Source organism: Myotis davidii, unplaced genomic scaffold, assembly GCF_000327345.1.
Source record: "Myotis davidii unplaced genomic scaffold, ASM32734v1 scaffold174, whole genome shotgun sequence".
NCBI lineage: Eukaryota > Metazoa > Chordata > Mammalia > Chiroptera > Vespertilionidae > Myotis > Myotis davidii.
In genome coordinates, this window is record NW_006289087.1 from 2236865 (window position 1) to 2253020 (window position 16156).

Here is a 16156-nt window from a genome sequence, read left to right on the forward strand (position 1 = left end):
TTCCCACGATCGGCCGGCGCGCGGGGGAGCCCGTGGCCGGGAGGAGGGTCCCAGCAGCCGCTCAAACTTTTCTTTTTCTCTCCGCCTGGGTCCTGACGTTGTGCAGTTCTCGAAGGTGGAGAACGGGGAAACCGGGCATCTTCCTGCTTTGTCTTAAAAAAAAAACAAAACTTTTCTTTGGAGTGCAATATGCATCCCGAAAAGAGTGCGCCGGCCGGCTTGCCTGGGAACTGGATTTCCGTCTTGGTATCTGCAGTAGCAGCCCCGCCTGGCTCAGTCTGTTTCTGGAAAACGGGTTTCAGTCAATGCAAAAAGTTTTTTCGATCGCAGGAAAATGCCTGTGCCCGCTCGCTCCCGAGAGGATCGGTGCGTCCCAGGCCGCAGGTGTGCGGCACGTTCGAAGGCATTTTTTTGAAAAATGCCTGCTTCCTGCAAAAGGTGCGACCTGGAAGGTGGCAGTGGCTTCTGCAGGCTGCACAGCCAGTAGCTGTGTGTTTCCCCGTGGAAGTTGTCCTGGCACAGCTCCCGATGTTTGCTCGTGCCTTCATTTGTGCAGAGAAACAGCTTTGAGGCAGGCCGTGAGTCGGAGTGAGGACACATTCTGTTTATGTGCAGCCACAGATGCAGAGTATAATTATTAATTATTCTGTCCCCGGCTTCCCCCCCTGCTTGTGTCATGGGAGGGCGTCCTAAGCTTTCCTCTTGGGGACAAACTGAATTTATTAGAATTGATCATTTGAGTTTTCGATAGTTCCGGATATTTTGTCCTGCCAGGAGTCTAGGAATTTGAAAGTTGTTAATAGCAATGTGCGTCCTATTTTATTTTATTATTTATTTACTTATTTATTTTTGAATTTTTGTGAGTTTATTTGAGCCAAACTGTCGACATATGCCGGGAAGCAGAACCTCAACGAATTGAGATAATGCTCCAGAGAATGGAGGGGTTACACCTGTATTTTATACATTTGCAATCAAAGGAGGGACATAGGTGGGTTACATGAATGTGCGTCCTATTTTAGTGCATTACCTGAGTATAAAGTCAGTTTGTGGTGCGGATGCCCAGTCAATACAAGGCCATGAATAAGGGGGGAGGATTTTTGCGGTTAAAATTTTTATTCTTGGGATTTACGTTTCTTTGTCTCGAAATAGCTCTGCCTGGCTGGCTGGCTGTGAGTTTTTCCTAAAAATAGGACCAAGACAAGTGTTGGTTGTTGCTGTGTGATTTCCTCCTTGAAGATTGGTTTTATGTCCAGGCATCCTTTGGGCTTTCTTAACACTTTTGTTTCCGCCTCCCAACTGCGTACCAGGTCGTCAGGATTTGTAAAAAGTTATGTAGCTCTTGAAACTGTATTTAATTGAGCAGTACGGTTCTTCTAGTCGCCTTTCTGATGTCAAAGGAGCGTTTTCGCAGAGGGACTGCGGTGTGGTGTGGTGGCTCGTGTACTACCTTTGAAGCCAGACTACCCCTTAGTATTCGCTCAGCTACCACCTCTGTGGCCATAGGCTTTTTTTCTTTTTTAATCCATCGTCCCTCAGTTTCATCATCTGTAAAATGGGGGTAATTATAGTACTGCGCCCTTAGGGTGGTTGTGAGGATTAGAATTACTGTTTATGAGGCAATTAGTTCAGTGCCTTGCTTTGAGTAGATGCTAGGTAAGAGCTTCTCCTGAATTTACAATATTGGTTCAACCAAGATTTTTTTTTTAAGATTTATTTTTATTGTTGAAATTATTATAGATATTCCCCTTTCCCCCCCATTGACCCCTTCTAGCCCACACCTGCCCCCCTTAAACTGAGATTCTTATACTGGCAATACATAAACATATGAAACAGATTTTCATTTAGTAGCCTTGTGTTATGTGTCTTTATCCTGTAATATTTTGGGTACTTGCAAATAAGACTTTTCTTAAATATATTTCTCATCTCTCAGCTTTTTAAAAAATTAGTAGTAAATATACTTTTATTGATTTCAGAGAGGAAGGGAGAGGGAGAGAGAGATAGAAATGATGAGCCCTGCCGGTGTGGCTCAGTGGTTGAGCGTCGACCTATGAACCAGGAGGTCACAGTTTGATTCTCAGTCAGGGCACAGGCCTGGGTTGCTGGCTTGATCTCCGGTAAAAGGCGTGCAGGAGGCAGGCGATTGATGATTCTCTCTCAGCACTGATGTTTCTGTTTCTCCCTCTCTCTTCCTCTCTGAAATCAATAAAAATATATTTTGAAAAAAGCTTTCAAGTTCTAGCTTTGCAATAATTGTATTTGTATGACTATACCATATGCTAAAAGAATTCCTTTTTGTGGTTGAGTAGTAATATAGCAAGTTAGCTTAGGTTTTATTCCAGAATCAAGTTTAAGGTAGGTTCTGTATAGAATTGTAATTCCTAAAGGCTGCTAAATAAATCACGTTTTTTAAAAAAACGTGCAAAGTATCTCACATTTCACGTGCTGTGAAATTTGTTGCCTTGGAACTTCTGCTGTATTAATTAGAAGCCGAAAAGCATTTAAATTTTTCTGTAGCTTTACCTGTTTCAGAAAAAAACAAAAACAAAATTAGATTGCACAAGTGTACAGCTGCTTATATTTAAAAATAATAATTTAGAATAAGCTGGAAGGGATATGGAGTGTCTTTTTAAAAAATACATATATTTTTTATTGCTTTTTTACATAGAGGAAGAGAGAGAGATAGAGAGCCAGAAACATCGATGAGAGAGAAACATCGATCAGCTGCCTCCTGCACACCCCCTACTGGGGATGTGCCCGCAACCAAAGTACATGCCCTTGACCGGAATCGAACCTGGGACCCCTCAGTCTGCAGGCCGACGCTCTATCCACTGAGCCAAACAGGTTACGGCTGAAGTGTCTTTTATTCAGACGCTGCTTCTAGGAGAAACTGCTTCTCTCCCTCTTCACGTCCCCCCGTCCCCCTGTCCCCCAACAGCAGACAATAAAAACAATAAACGAAACCTCTCCTTTCTGGAGCTTTTAAGGAATACTGTAGACCTTTATCTCCGGGTAATCTACCATAGTGGGTGGCACTCCCTAAAACGTCTTTCTAAAGTTCATTGGACACTGAGCCCTTCAGCTCAAATAGGGTAACTGAGTACCGATACACATGGGTATGATGGGCCGTATGTATTATAAACCTCTCACCAACCTTCTCTACTGAGAATAAGAAGGGTGGGATGCAAGAGTTTAGGAACCTGGAGTGTTCCTTCAGGTCATGCCCCTTCATCAAGTCAAACGTTACTGAAATACTTGTTTTTTTGGATGGTGTGGTTGTACTCAACAGAACATTCTTCTGTAATCAAAGTAATTGAGAAAAGGAAACACAGATGACAGACTGGGTGTGAAATGTGTACTTCTGCTGGAGTGGTAGGTGAGACATTGCATTTTTACATCTCATGCCCTGGCAGGTGTGGCTCAGTTGGTTGGGCATTGTCCTGTGCACCGAAAGGTTGCCAGTTCGATTCCCAGTCAGGGCATGTGACTGGGTGGGTTATGGGTTCAATCCCCAGTAGGGGGCATGCAGGAGGCAACTGATCAGTGTTTTGCTCTCACATAGATATTTCTCTCTCTCGCTCTCCCTTTCTCTAAAAATCAATTTAAAAAATGTCATTGGCCCTTAATAGAACATTGGTAGATGGAACTCAGGGTAATTGGTTACGGTTTAAAAAGCAGTTTATTTTTTTATTTTTATTTTTTTATATATATTATATTGATTTTTTACAGAGAGGAAGGGAGAGGGATAGAGAGTCAGAAACATCGATGAGAGAGAAACATCGATCAACCACCTCCTGCACACCACCTACTGGGGATGTGCCTGCAACCAAGGTACATGCCCTTGACCGGAATTGAACCTGGGACCTTTCAGTCCGCAGGCCAACGCTCTATCCACTGAGCCAAACCGGTTACGGCAAAAAAGCAGTTTAATGGCCTCAGGAGTAACACCTAAGTGGGAGCATCAGCTCCAAAGTTATAATAGGCCTCAGCAGTGATCAATGTTTCTCTCTCTCTCTCTCTCTCTCTTTGTAAAAAAGGGTAGTGTTCTATAAACACTGTCTTTTGCTGTGTGATTTATGATCAAGGTCCAAGACATCTTTGAAGTTAGAATGTCCTTCCTCCCTCTAAAAATCTATTTTTTAAAAAAATTTACATCTCATTGGGGAGAGCCAAGAAACTTTAGTCATTAGCAGATCCTTCAGGAGCACTGAGTTTTAAGGAGATAGTGGTTCTTAAAACACTTCGCATGCTGTCTTATCAGAAGAAAATTATCAAAGATGCAAATTCTAAACATAAAAGAAACTTCACTAACTGGCAGCTGTGGTCACTTTTAGTTTTATTTTTTCTACATAAACTTTATCCCAAACCAAGTTATTTATTTGGATGATAACAGAGTCAGATTTTCATGGAAAATGTTCATTTGGCCAGTAAATACTGAACTTTCACGTGGAATGCAGACTTCAGTTGTTTTTCTAGAAACAATTTATAGTAAGTATTACTTCATTTAGATTTCAAACCTTTCAACTAAGAATCCCTACGACGCACGTTTAGAAAGATCGCAGAGAGCCTCAGGAGTAAGTGTTTACAGAATCCCAGTGTCCACTGCGAATGGTGAATGGTGGTGATGAGAAGCGGCCAGGTGGGGGGTTGACCTTCCACCGCGGAATGACCCCTCTCCCTGCAAACCAGTGCGCTGGGCGCTTCTTTCCCGTCCAGGGGAGGCGAGGAAGCCTCTGAGGACCTCCCTGTGCCTGGCACTGTGCCCAGTGATGTAGGTTGGTCACCCAGTAAATGACCCTGTGATGCGAGTCTTCTCATCCTCATCCCACAGATTAGGAACTGGAAGCCGGAAGGATTTCGGTAATTTGCTCCTGGTCCCTCAGCAGCAATGAGATAGGGATCCAGGTCCTCCTCCAAACACGTTCTTGGAGATGGCGATGCCGAGATTAGACGAGATTAGAATCCTCTGACACACTTGGCCGGGCAGACGTGGCGATGATGGGCCGATGCCATCAAGCTCTTGGCTAATGATAACTTCAAATATTGCTTCCTTGAGCATAACTCTAATTATCCTTGAAGCAGTAAAAGGAAAACAGGGACATCTTTCCGTCCTTAAAACCCAAACTGGTGGAGAAGATTGCTAAATGGCTCTCTTATCACTATGATGTGGAGGGATGCTCTCACCCTGGCAGTGGAGGCATCTCTGACTTTTCTCTACCCCCTCTACTTCCGTGGAGACCTCAGCTCTCCCACCTCTGCAGGGTGAGGGAAGGGGGTAGTAATTACCTTCGGTATGTGGGTGTTGGCTAATCTGTCTATCTTTTAACAGGGCTTGAAGGTGATGATGTAGGGAAGAAAGAATCTGAAGTGGACCAATGCTGGGAGGTGTGGAGGTGGGGAATCATAAAACTCCCGTGTGTGAGCTGCCACCGGCACTCCTCAGCCCTTTGCAGGGGCTCGTATGGTGCAGCCGTGGCCGAAGGGATGCCCCCTGCTGGTGGGACCTCAGATGGGGGCCCAGGGACTCGGTCTCCATGCGCTGCTTCTGTGTAGTGGGGAGTAGTGAGTCCATCTAATGAGGTGAATCTGTTGGACCTAAGCTAGGACAGTGGTTCTCAACCTTCTGGCCCTTTAAATACAGTTCCTCATGTTGTGCCCAACCATAAAATTATTTTCGTTGCTGCTTCATAACTGTCATGTTGCTACTGTTATGAATCGTCATGTAAATATCTGATATGCAGGATGGTCTTAGGCGACCCCTGTGAAAGGGTCGTTCGACCGCCAAAGGGGTCGCGACCCACAGGTTGAGAATCGCTGAGCTAGGAGCTGATGTTGAATGAAATCACAGAGTCATGTTCTCCACTCTTCCTCATTAGCCTCATTTACGGATAGCCTTTTGGGGACAACATCTGGTCAACAAGTATTTATAAACATTCTCTATATTCCAAGTGCCATGGATACAGGAAAGAAGAAGACAGATTTCAGGGACCTTCCTTTCATGGAGCTTAGTGGGGGTGGAGTGTGGAGGGGGTGGAGAGACGGAAAATAAAACAAGAAAACACGAGAGTGGGGTGTAAGTAGGATAATGGACTGGGGTGGCCAGGGAAGCAGGTGGCCAGCTCAGCTCAGACCTGCTGACCCGAAGGAGCTGGTCCTGTGCGGGTCTGTGAGTGGAAGAACTCCTAGGCCCTGGAGCCTGGGCCTGGAGGACGTCCAGGGAGGCTGGTGGCTGGGGGCAGGGCAGGAGCTGAGTGGAGAGGGGCTGCAGGGCAGCTTCCAGATGGGCGCAGAGTGCAGGCGGCCTGGGAAGGAAGGTGGCACCACCGGGAGAGCTTTAAGCTGTAAAAGTGGAGAGTGGCTGTGGAGGTGCCCGAATGGAAGGCCTGGGAAAGGTGGGAAGCGGGGAGAGAGCACCCGCTGCAGGAAAGTCTGCAGAAAACCACCCCAAACGAATCCGAGTTACCTCACCACCCCCGGGCCCAGCGGGTGGCGTGGGCTGGCCATGAACTCAGTCAACACAGTCTCCACTTTGTTTGAACACTCAGGATGCCAGGGGCAAGCGAAGAAGCAGTGATGCCGACCCAGGCGTGGGAATAAGACCAAGTCAGGGAGAGGGGAGACTGGTCCCAGGAGAAACAGTGTCAGTGTTATCTCCCTGAGTGCCCTGCAGGCGTGAGAGGAGCCGCCGTCTCTTGTCACGCTGAGTGGAGCACGCAGATTTCTGAAGGAAGCCATGACCTTAATGCTCTGCACCAACTGCACTTGTGACCACGTGACCATCCCCGGACGCTTCCCATGCGCTCACTAACAGTTCCTTGACTGTTTTTAAAAACCAGGGATGTCTTCATTTGATTGACAGAGATGCAGAATAGCTAGTGATTTAGGAAATTCAGGAGAGCTGCTTGAGTTGTAGCACGGGCTCCTCCAGCCAGGGTTTTTCTGCAGCACGTGGTCTAGGTGGCCGGTAACTGCTAGCTAGTTTGTGATACAGAGGTCGTTTTTGGGTAATCCGTTGACTTCCTGGGAAGGGAGCTATTTTGGACAACACTTTATATTAAAAGGAGATGGGATCCTTCTCTGGTAGGTTTTGCTTGTTGCCTTCAGCAGCCAGAGACCCGGGTGCTGTAGCCACGGCCCTTCCATTCTTCCATTTCCTCCCATAACTTCCATCCCTGAGTCACGGTCCCTCCTCTCTAGTCCAGATTCCTCTTCCACTTTACCCTGCTCTTGCCTGGGCTGATGTAATCCTCTCTCTCTCTCTCTCTCTAATCCTCACCCTAGGACATGCTTGGAGAGAGGAACAATTATGGGAGGGGGGGAGGAAGAGAGGGAGGTAGGGAGAGAGGGAGGAAGAGAGAGAGAGAGAGAGAGAGAGAGAGAGAGAGAGAAACAAACATGGATTGGTTGCCTTCAGGGCATTAAACCTGCAGCTCAGTGCGTGCCCTGACTGGGAACCAGACCAGCATCCTCTCGGTGCACAGGACTGTGCTCACCGACTGTGCAGGCGTGAATCACCTTTTACAGCCTCATCTCTGTTGGAGCTTATCTTTGAATTGAAAACTAATTTAATAGTTGTGTGTGGTACCTCACTGTTTTAGTTTACATTTCCCCCTTCAGGTTTTATCATTTATATTATCTTATATGATCTGTCTGTTACGTCCTCTGTTCTTTTTTTTAAAAAAAAATATCTTTAAGTTGATTTTAGAGAGAGGAAGGGGAGGTAGGGGAGAGAGAAAGAGAGAGAGGAGTAGATTTGTTGTTCCACTTATTTATGCATTCAGTGGCTGATTCTTGTGTGTGCCCTGACCGTCCAGCCCACAACCTTGGCACACTGGGCCGATGTTCTAACCAACTGAGCTACCTGCCCAGGGCTCCGCTCCACTTAGTGTATTATATAGTGATTGATGGATCTCTCTGTCTGCAGTTCGTACCATAAAAAGTTGAAGTTCCTGACTTACAAGTCGGAAGGAAGTTGGCATTTAATGTCACTGAGAAGGGCTGATCCTACCAGGGAAGGAAAGCCCGTGAGCTGGGTGCTGTGAGCTGGGCGCTGTGAGCGTTTGCAGCCGCCCGGCTCAGTACCTCTGTGCAGGCTGGACGTTGATTTGACCTGATTGTCGCCGCACTCTATGATGGAGAGAACTGAGCGCACAAGTTCCCAGGCACGAACGCTGTCACTTGAGTCAGAGAGAAGAATCGCGTTTCTCACAGCTGTTTCCCAGGGGAGTTAACTGGAGGGACCCATGAGTCATGTCTGTGTCCTGGGGATGTGGTGCTTTATGGTATATTAGAAACTAGCAAGTGTCAGGAAAACATGGCATTTGGGAAGTAAGGTTACTATAGGTTTATGTTTTCCATTCGTTTACACCTCTTGGCTGACACTTCAGTCTCTCAGATCGCATTTATTTTTTCCCCATTTCTGAATTTCCATCTTACCTACACGTCTCGTTCATGCATATTAGTCCTATGTTGTTCTCTGATTTTCCCATGGGTAAATTTATCTTCCTTAAGAGATTTTTCTCTCTCACATAGTAAGCATGTAGTAGGCCTTTTAAATTACATTGCAATTCATATACCACAAAATTCACCCTGTAAGGCGGGGGATGGCGGTGGGTGGGCGGGACCTTTTCCTGCCAGGGCCATTGGATATTTATAACATCATTCGTGGGCCATACAGAATTATCAGTTTGAAAATGAGCCTGCTGTATTGGGTGAAACATTTCATTAGCTCACCCCTACTGCGTTGGCAGGGCCAGACCAAAGCATTTCCCTGGCCTATTCAGTACAGCCCAAGGGCCGGCGTTCCCCACCCCTGTTGTGAAGTGTGCAATGCAGTGGCTTCAGTGCCCTCAGACCACCTCAAAAACAAGTGTTAATGTCAAAAGATGGAGGAAGGGATTCTGGAAAGAGTAGAGAAAATGAATTGATGCAATTGGTGGCCCCTATAGGAATCATGACAAACCTCACTGAGCCTTTTCTAAATCCCCGGTTCTCAGCTTGTGGTCTGTGGACCAGCAGTGTCCGCATCACAGGGGAGCTTGTTGGAAATGCAGAATCTATAGAAAAACACAACACACACACACACACACACACACAGCAATGCAGATGCGCAGTCCCTCCCCATCTGCTGAATCAGAGCCTCGGGCTGGGCCCAGCATCTGTGCTGAGCAGCTCTGTCCTCACCGACGTTGAGGACCCGTGGCCTTCCAAGTCCTGCGTGGTCGGCCTCGTTGGATCACTGCCTTTGGAATCGGGAGCCCCTCCCTGTGCTGCCTCCAGCGACCTTCCTCTTCCACAGCCGTGACCAGCTCCGTCCTTCCTCGGGCCTGTCCCTCGGCTGGGCTGGTTCTCTGCTCTGGACGTTAGCGAGGCTCACGCTCGGGCCCCTCCCTGACCAGGCGGGTGTGGGAGTCACCGCATCTCCTGCTTGCCCTCCAGACCCCGCTCCACCTTCCCCACATGCCTGGTGCCCAAAGGTCGATTTCCACAAACTGCTCCCCAGGCCACCTGACTGCTGTTGAGTGGCCAGTGGAGAGCAGTAGGGGATTGAAGAGGGAGGAAGCTGGGTTGGCCATTGATGGGCGTGCTCCCTCCCCGGGGGCCGGCCATGTCTCCCTCCACACAGCTCTCTCTGTCTCTCGAATTTGTGCTGTGTGCTGTCTTAGCTATTTAGTCAGGATCAGTTCTATTGGAGCTTAGATTATAAAATGATGGCCTCTAAGTAGTGAATGAATGAAGAGTGTTGGAACATTGGGATGACTGTTAAAGTCATGGTAGAAGCTGGAGAAAAGCGGAGGGGACACACCGGTTCCCCTCAGTGTCTCGCTGTGCTGTCCGCTGCAGCACGTACCACGCCTGAAAGAGAACTTACTGTGAAACTCAATCAGAGGTAAATCTGTGAAATGCAGTCACCGCTAAAGAATTTATTAATCATAAGCAAATACTTACCGTTTCCTTGTTACATACCAGGCACATTCGTGGGGCTGAGGGCAGAGCATTGAACAGATAAAACCCTGGGCTGTTTTAATAGGGAAGACAGGCCATAAAAACACGTTAAAGAAATGTAATAATTAAATAAGTATAGTGTGTGAGCAGCGACTGTGCCAAGAAGAGACATAAAGCAGTAAGGGGCCTTTTAGCAGGTGGCCAGGGAAGGCCCACGGAGAAGGCGGCATTTGAGTGGCCTGCAGGGAAGAGCATTGCGAACAGAGGAACAGAAGTGCTCGGGCTCTGAGCGGGGAATGTGCCTGGCATGTGAGGAACAGCAAGGGGGACGCTGGTGGAACAGAGAGCACGCAGGGGATTAGGTGATGAGGGCTGAGGGGATGGGGGCAGGTGCTGGTGGCAGGATCAGGCAGCAGATCCAAAACAAACTCTAGCCCCACCCCCCAATGCTGTCACAGGCACACAACAAAGCAACCCGGTTTCTTCCTGAACTGACTTTCTCACTAGTCACTGGATTGTTCAGTTCCTGCACACCCCTTCACCCCCACCCTCACCTAGTCCCCACCCTCACCTAGTCCCCACCGCCTGTCTTCTCTGTTGAATCTGCCATTTTTCTAGGTCCCCCCACTGCCTTCACGCAGGCCCTCACTGCAGGCCTGGATTGCTAACGTCCAACTTGCAGGCTGGTGTAAAGATGTTGGCTTTTACTCTGACACCAAATAAACACCTAAAATAATGGTAGTCCTTAGGGAACTTAAAGACTCTTACTTTGAAGACGAGGAGCTGAGATTCGGGGAGGTGACATTATTTCCCTAAGGTTGGCTAAGTAATTATTAACATGCGGGGTTAGGCCCCAGGTCTCCTGCCCGGGAACCTGCAGCAACGTCACCTCACGGTGCTGGCCCAGCACCCAGGGCCTCATAGTTAGAAAGTCACCCCGGAGCCAGTCTTCGTGCAGACAAGGTAGAGTTGGGTCACCGCGTGTGCCTGCCACTCATGCCAGCACTAATTCTGGGGGCTTTGGGGGGGAGGGAATAGGAATCTTAAACAGAGCACACCTCTCATCATTCTTATTTGTAATTACGCTTTTAAAGAGACAAAGCTGTTGTTTCCAGACAGTGAAAGACCAGATCTCTGTTCGGGTGTGGATTGCTGTAGTTAAATAGAGCATTTCCCAGTTACTTTTCTGCTGCGTGGACAGCATAAAGGGTAGAGGATGGGTCAGAAGAACAGACTTGGACCCCGGCCCTCTCCTTAGCAGCTAAGTAGATCGCTTCTCTGAGTCCTTTTTAAAGAATTTACGTATAAAGAGAAAACAGTCCCCGTGCTGCCTGTCGGAGACCTGGTGTGCGAGCCCTCTGAGCGGTGGCATTGGCGAGCCAAGGTGCTAGTCTTACGGAATGACAGCCTTTTCTTTGTGGAGACTGTGTGTTTAGTAGGCAGACTGCGTATGAAGTATTTCTGTGTTTAATAAACACCCAAGTCTCATATTTACAGTGAAAACTGGCTATTCTTGAAGAGTTCAACTTCAAAGAGAGTTTTGGGGTGGGTGGGGACGATAGAGGAGAGAAGTCCTGTTTCATACTGAAGTGTAAGTTGTTTGTCTCTGTCATTAAACACGCTGGATATTTGCCAGAGCAGCAGCTGGTGGAATTCTGTGAGCTTAGTTAATCTTTGTTATTTATCTAATACTTTGCAATTTTTGTGTAACAGTTTCAAAGTGCTGCTAAGTCGAGGCCGAGAACCTGTGTGTCAGAATGTGCAAACCTGGTGTCATTAGCTGGGAGGGCTCTGACCTCATATGGGAACTGTAGCTGTTTTTCTTTCGTTTTATTTATTGTTTCAACAGAATCCACCTTTAACTTTTCTGGATTGCCTTCTAGTTGTAATGGGTTACCTTCTATGTTTTCTAGGTTACTTTATTTTCAAAATAAATTTTTATTGATTTCAGAGAGGAAGGGAGAGAGAGAGAGGGATAGAAACATCAATGATGAGAGAATCATTGATTGGTTGCCTCCTGCACACCCCCTACTGGGGATCGAGCCTGCAACCCGGGCATGTGCCCTTGACCGGAATGGAACCTGGGACCCTTCACTCCACAGGCCAACGCTCTATCCACTGAGCCAAACTGTCTAGGGCTCTGGGTTACTTTCTATGTTATACATGTTTATGGGGATTAAGAGCTTTGGTTGCAAGAAGTAGAGATTTGGATTCCCTTAAGGAAAGATGGTTTTACTGCAGGGAGGAGCCAGAAAGTCCCAGGGATGAGCCAGTTCCTCCTGGCCCCTGTGCCAGCCCTTCTCCTCGCCCCCCACCCCCCCTTTCTCTTGTGCACCTCTTCTCCTCCCACTCTGGCCATATCCTTGAGGCACCCAGTCTGGTGTCTCAGCCAGTTTCCACCATCATCTCTGATGGGACGCTGCCTTCTTTACAACGAGGGGCTGAGTGCAGTGTTCTCCGTTCTGGGGTGACAGGTGGGGCATTTGGAACAGGAAGGGGCATTGTGTGGCTGTTGTATGATGGTCTCGTGTCACGATCACGGTGCAGATGTTAGTCATTCTGCTTTTTACAGCCTTAAAACCCAGACTCCCCCAATATCTCGTAGAGTGTCACTAATTACTTTTGCATAACGTACTGTACTGGTCCATCAGGCTCATGGCCCAGAGCCTTGGCATGCTCTCTCTTTGATGGGAATTACTTTCACAGGATGAAGTGTCACAGTGGGGTTACTCTTTCACATGGTTTGTTTTTCTATTCCTGATGCATACTGATTTGCGCTGAGTAGGTGCTCATTGAGTTGCATGCACATAGTAGGTGCCCGCTGAGTTGAATGAGCCATAGGGGTTTACTGACCGGCATTGCCATTGACAGTTTGCTTCTGCAGCACTGGGAATTAACAGCATTTTTCTTTCTTTTTCTTTTTGGTAATTTAATAGGTGTGAAAACTTGCATTCTTTAGTAGCATCGTTTTTTAAGATGCAATGTCTATTTTTACTGGGAAAAAGGTTGTTAATGAGTTTTAAATTTAAATCCTCTGCGGGCCTGAATGTTTGTCTGCAAGGTCAGAAACATAGCATAACAGCTGGTCATTTCTGCTTACACCTGGTTGGTGAGGACATGCTTTGAAGTAGGCATTTAACTTGCTTAAACATTTTAGGTTTAAATTGTTGAGTAGGGAATGTGTGCGCCTGGTGTAAACATTAGATTGCCCTCCAAGGTCTGTCCTGTTTCCATCTTGCCTTCAGAAGCAGTACATCCTGTGTTCTTATGCAGCCGTCTTATGTTCTTATGCATCTGTGCATGAGTGTATGTGTGATATCCCTCATCACCTTTACAGGATGGTGGGAAGATCTGCATGTAGTGTGCGCCGGGCACATGCTAAGAACTGTATAAGGATTTGGTAGACAAATCCCATAAGTAAAATGTCAGAGAATAATTTAATTTCACCTTTCGTGTGAACTGGTTTGACTGTCCCCCAGGGCTCCCCGGGCTGCTGCAGGCTCTGCTCGGGAGGGGGCAGGAACCCAGTGGGCAGGGCTCCAGAACCCGCCACCCCCACCCCTCACTCCCGGCCAGGGTGAGCCCGACTGTCCTGTTGAACATTTGCCCCCGGGCCTGTTTGGGGACGGGAAGCGAAGGTGAACACAAAGCGAACACGGCCGGTGTGGGCAGTCCGATAACTCGTGCTTTCTCTTTGTTTCCAGATGTTTCTTACCGTGTACCTCAGCAACAATGAGCAGCACTTTACCGAAGTCCCCGTGACCCCAGAAACGATATGCCGGGATGTGGTGGACCTGTGCAAGGAGCCCGGCGAGAGCGACTGCCACCTGGCCGAAGTGTGGTGCGGCTCAGGTGGGAGCGCGCAGCCTGAGCCTGGTCCCGCGTTTCTTACCGTCCCGTTCCTGGGTGTGGCGGGGGAGCCCTAGAACAGCATGTCCACCAGAGACAGCGTCCCCTCCAGCTCCGCTGTGACATAGGAAGTCCTTCTGTTCTCTTTCTGCTACACGGTGACGGCACCACAGTAGGAAAGGTCACAGGGCAGGCAGCTGACAACACCAGTGGGAGCGGCTGGTGTGCCCCTAGGGCAGTGATGGCGAACCTTTTGAGCTCGGCGTGTCAGCATTTTGAAAATCCCTAACTTAACTCTGGTGCCGTGTCACATATAGAAATTTTTTGACCTTTGCAACCATAGTAAAACAAAGACTTATATTTTTGATATTTATTTTATATACTTAAATGCCATTTAACCAAGAAAAATCAACCAAAAAAATGAGTTCACGTGTCCCCTCTGACACGCGTGCCATAGGTTCGCCGTCACTGGCCCAGGGTTTTGTGTGCGGAGGCTTTGCTCGGTGAGAAACGCGAGGCCTCCTGACTGTTTGCCTCTGAGGTTGTGTGGGCTTTGGGGAAGGCTGCTCAGTGCTGATTGCTGTGGTGGCAGGAGGCACTGGTGAAGTCACAGGCCTCACATGAAGCCTTGTAGTCAGTCCCTCAGTACATGGTAGTTCTTGGCAGCTCGGAAGTGGGGCGGCCTGGTTTCCTTTGGCCCCATAGGAGTTTGTCGACCTGGGAGGGATTTTTCCCGAGTTCTGCTCGTTCCTGCACAGTCTGGTGAGCTCCCGCTGTCTCCCTTTCTCCGCTGGGGTGCAGGTGACACACTGTGCTCACGGGTTCACACCGGCCACGAAACCCGACTTCAGCTGAGCGCCCAGTTTCCCTGCACGTCCTCGTACCTGTCTGTGTTGCCTTTCCCACCCTTGGGTGTTCTAGGTCTTCACGCTCCATGAATCGCTTATTTTTTTAACCTTCACCTAAGAGCTAGATTAGACCATTTGCATAAAGAAACACAAGTGATCCCTTTAAATGAGAATCTGATGGTTGGACTTTTTTTTTTTTTTAAACAATGTAAATTTATTTCTCACATTTCTGGGGCTGGGAAGTCCAGCTGACTTGGGTTTCTGGTGAGAGCGTTCTTCCTGGCTTACAATTGGTTGCCTTCTATGCCCTCAGGATGGTGGAAAGTCGATGGTTGGACTTTTGTATTGACACCCCGTAGAGCTTTCTCTTCTACTAGAATAAAATCCAAACGCTTACGCTTGATCCCAGATTGTGGACCTTAGAGGCTTGCTGTCTGTGTTGTCGTCTGGTCCTGTTCCCTCCGTGCCCCTCCACAGCTTTTTTATATTCACGAGCGAACCACACTCGGCTCTGCCCGCCTCAGAGCCAGGGCACTAGCTGTTCCCAGACCTGGCTGGCTTCCCTCCGGATTTGTCAGTGCTGCTCCCTCCTGTCCTTGGGGTTTCGGTTAAAATGTTCCCTCCTCGGAGAGGCTTTGCCTGAGCATCTTGCTAAAGTAGCCGGGAAGTTCTCCATGATGTCATCCTGGTTTAATGCTCTGCATCCACACATCGCTCTGTGTGTGTGTGTGTGTGTGTGTGTGTGTGTGTGTGTATTACTTTATTGCCTTTTTGATCCCTGTCGCCCCAAACACGTGCACTAGCGTGTAGACTCCCGTAGAGAAGAGATCTGCTTCCCTGCTCATTGCTGCTGCAGCGCGAGGAGTGCCTGGCACGTAGTAGGAGCTCGTGCTCAGTCAGTGCTCACTGAATGAGTACATGAGCTCCCATTCACCCTGCCTTACACTTCCCTGAGGTGACCGGAACCACCCACCAGATCCCTCCGTTTCCCGCTTCTGCACGCGCCTCAGGTTCTGCCTGAAGGTGTGCCTGCCTCCTCCTGACTTGCATGGGGGAGAATGTAGCTTTGCCAAGGCTCATTCTCCTCCTGGAACACTGGATTCTGCTGCCTCCCTTTCCTCTCCAGTTCTGCTCACTTGAGGTCACTAACCCATATTATGTGATGATGATTAAGGATTCTTTTCTTTCTAACGTTTTAAATGAAAAAAGGTGGGTAGCATCTGAATATGTTCTTTTTATAAGAGGGGAAGTAATATCAAGAGAATGGAGATGTCTCCCCCAAGTCCATCCCCTGATCACTTGGTGTAATTGCTTATGACTTTAGCCGATTGCTTTTCAGACTTCTTCTCTGCATTTGTACGTAGCTATAGAAATCGTTTAGTGGGTTATGCCTTTCTCAATTTTTGCTTTATGTAAATAGTTCCATGGGTATCAATACCCTGCCCTTGGCTGTTTTACCTTCCAACAGAGCTTGGAGGTATTTTAAGATGTGTACATTTACAGCATCATTTCCAATA

At 48.0% G+C, this 16156-nt stretch overlaps 1 protein-coding gene and 1 long non-coding RNA gene across 2 annotated transcripts in view; one reads left to right on the forward strand and one right to left on the reverse strand.

Annotated features, from left to right (window-relative positions):
- The window catches only part of LOC107182724, a 9593-nt gene extending 7804 nt beyond the window's left edge, over nucleotides 1-1789 (reverse strand). The window contains exon 1 of the long non-coding RNA XR_001513457.1: nucleotides 1779-1789. This is a non-coding gene — a long non-coding RNA (uncharacterized LOC107182724). The remainder of the gene's footprint in view (nucleotides 1-1778) is intronic.
- A 9027-nt stretch (nucleotides 1790-10816) lies between these two features.
- TP53BP2 (tumor protein p53 binding protein 2) overlaps nucleotides 10817-16156 on the forward strand; it is a 46572-nt gene continuing 41232 nt past the window's right edge. The window contains exons 1-2 of the mRNA XM_015562338.1: nucleotides 10817-10905; nucleotides 13647-13794. Coding sequence (XP_015417824.1) covers nucleotides 13647-13794 — 148 coding nt within the window. The 5' untranslated portion in view covers nucleotides 10817-10905. The remainder of the gene's footprint in view (nucleotides 10906-13646; nucleotides 13795-16156) is intronic.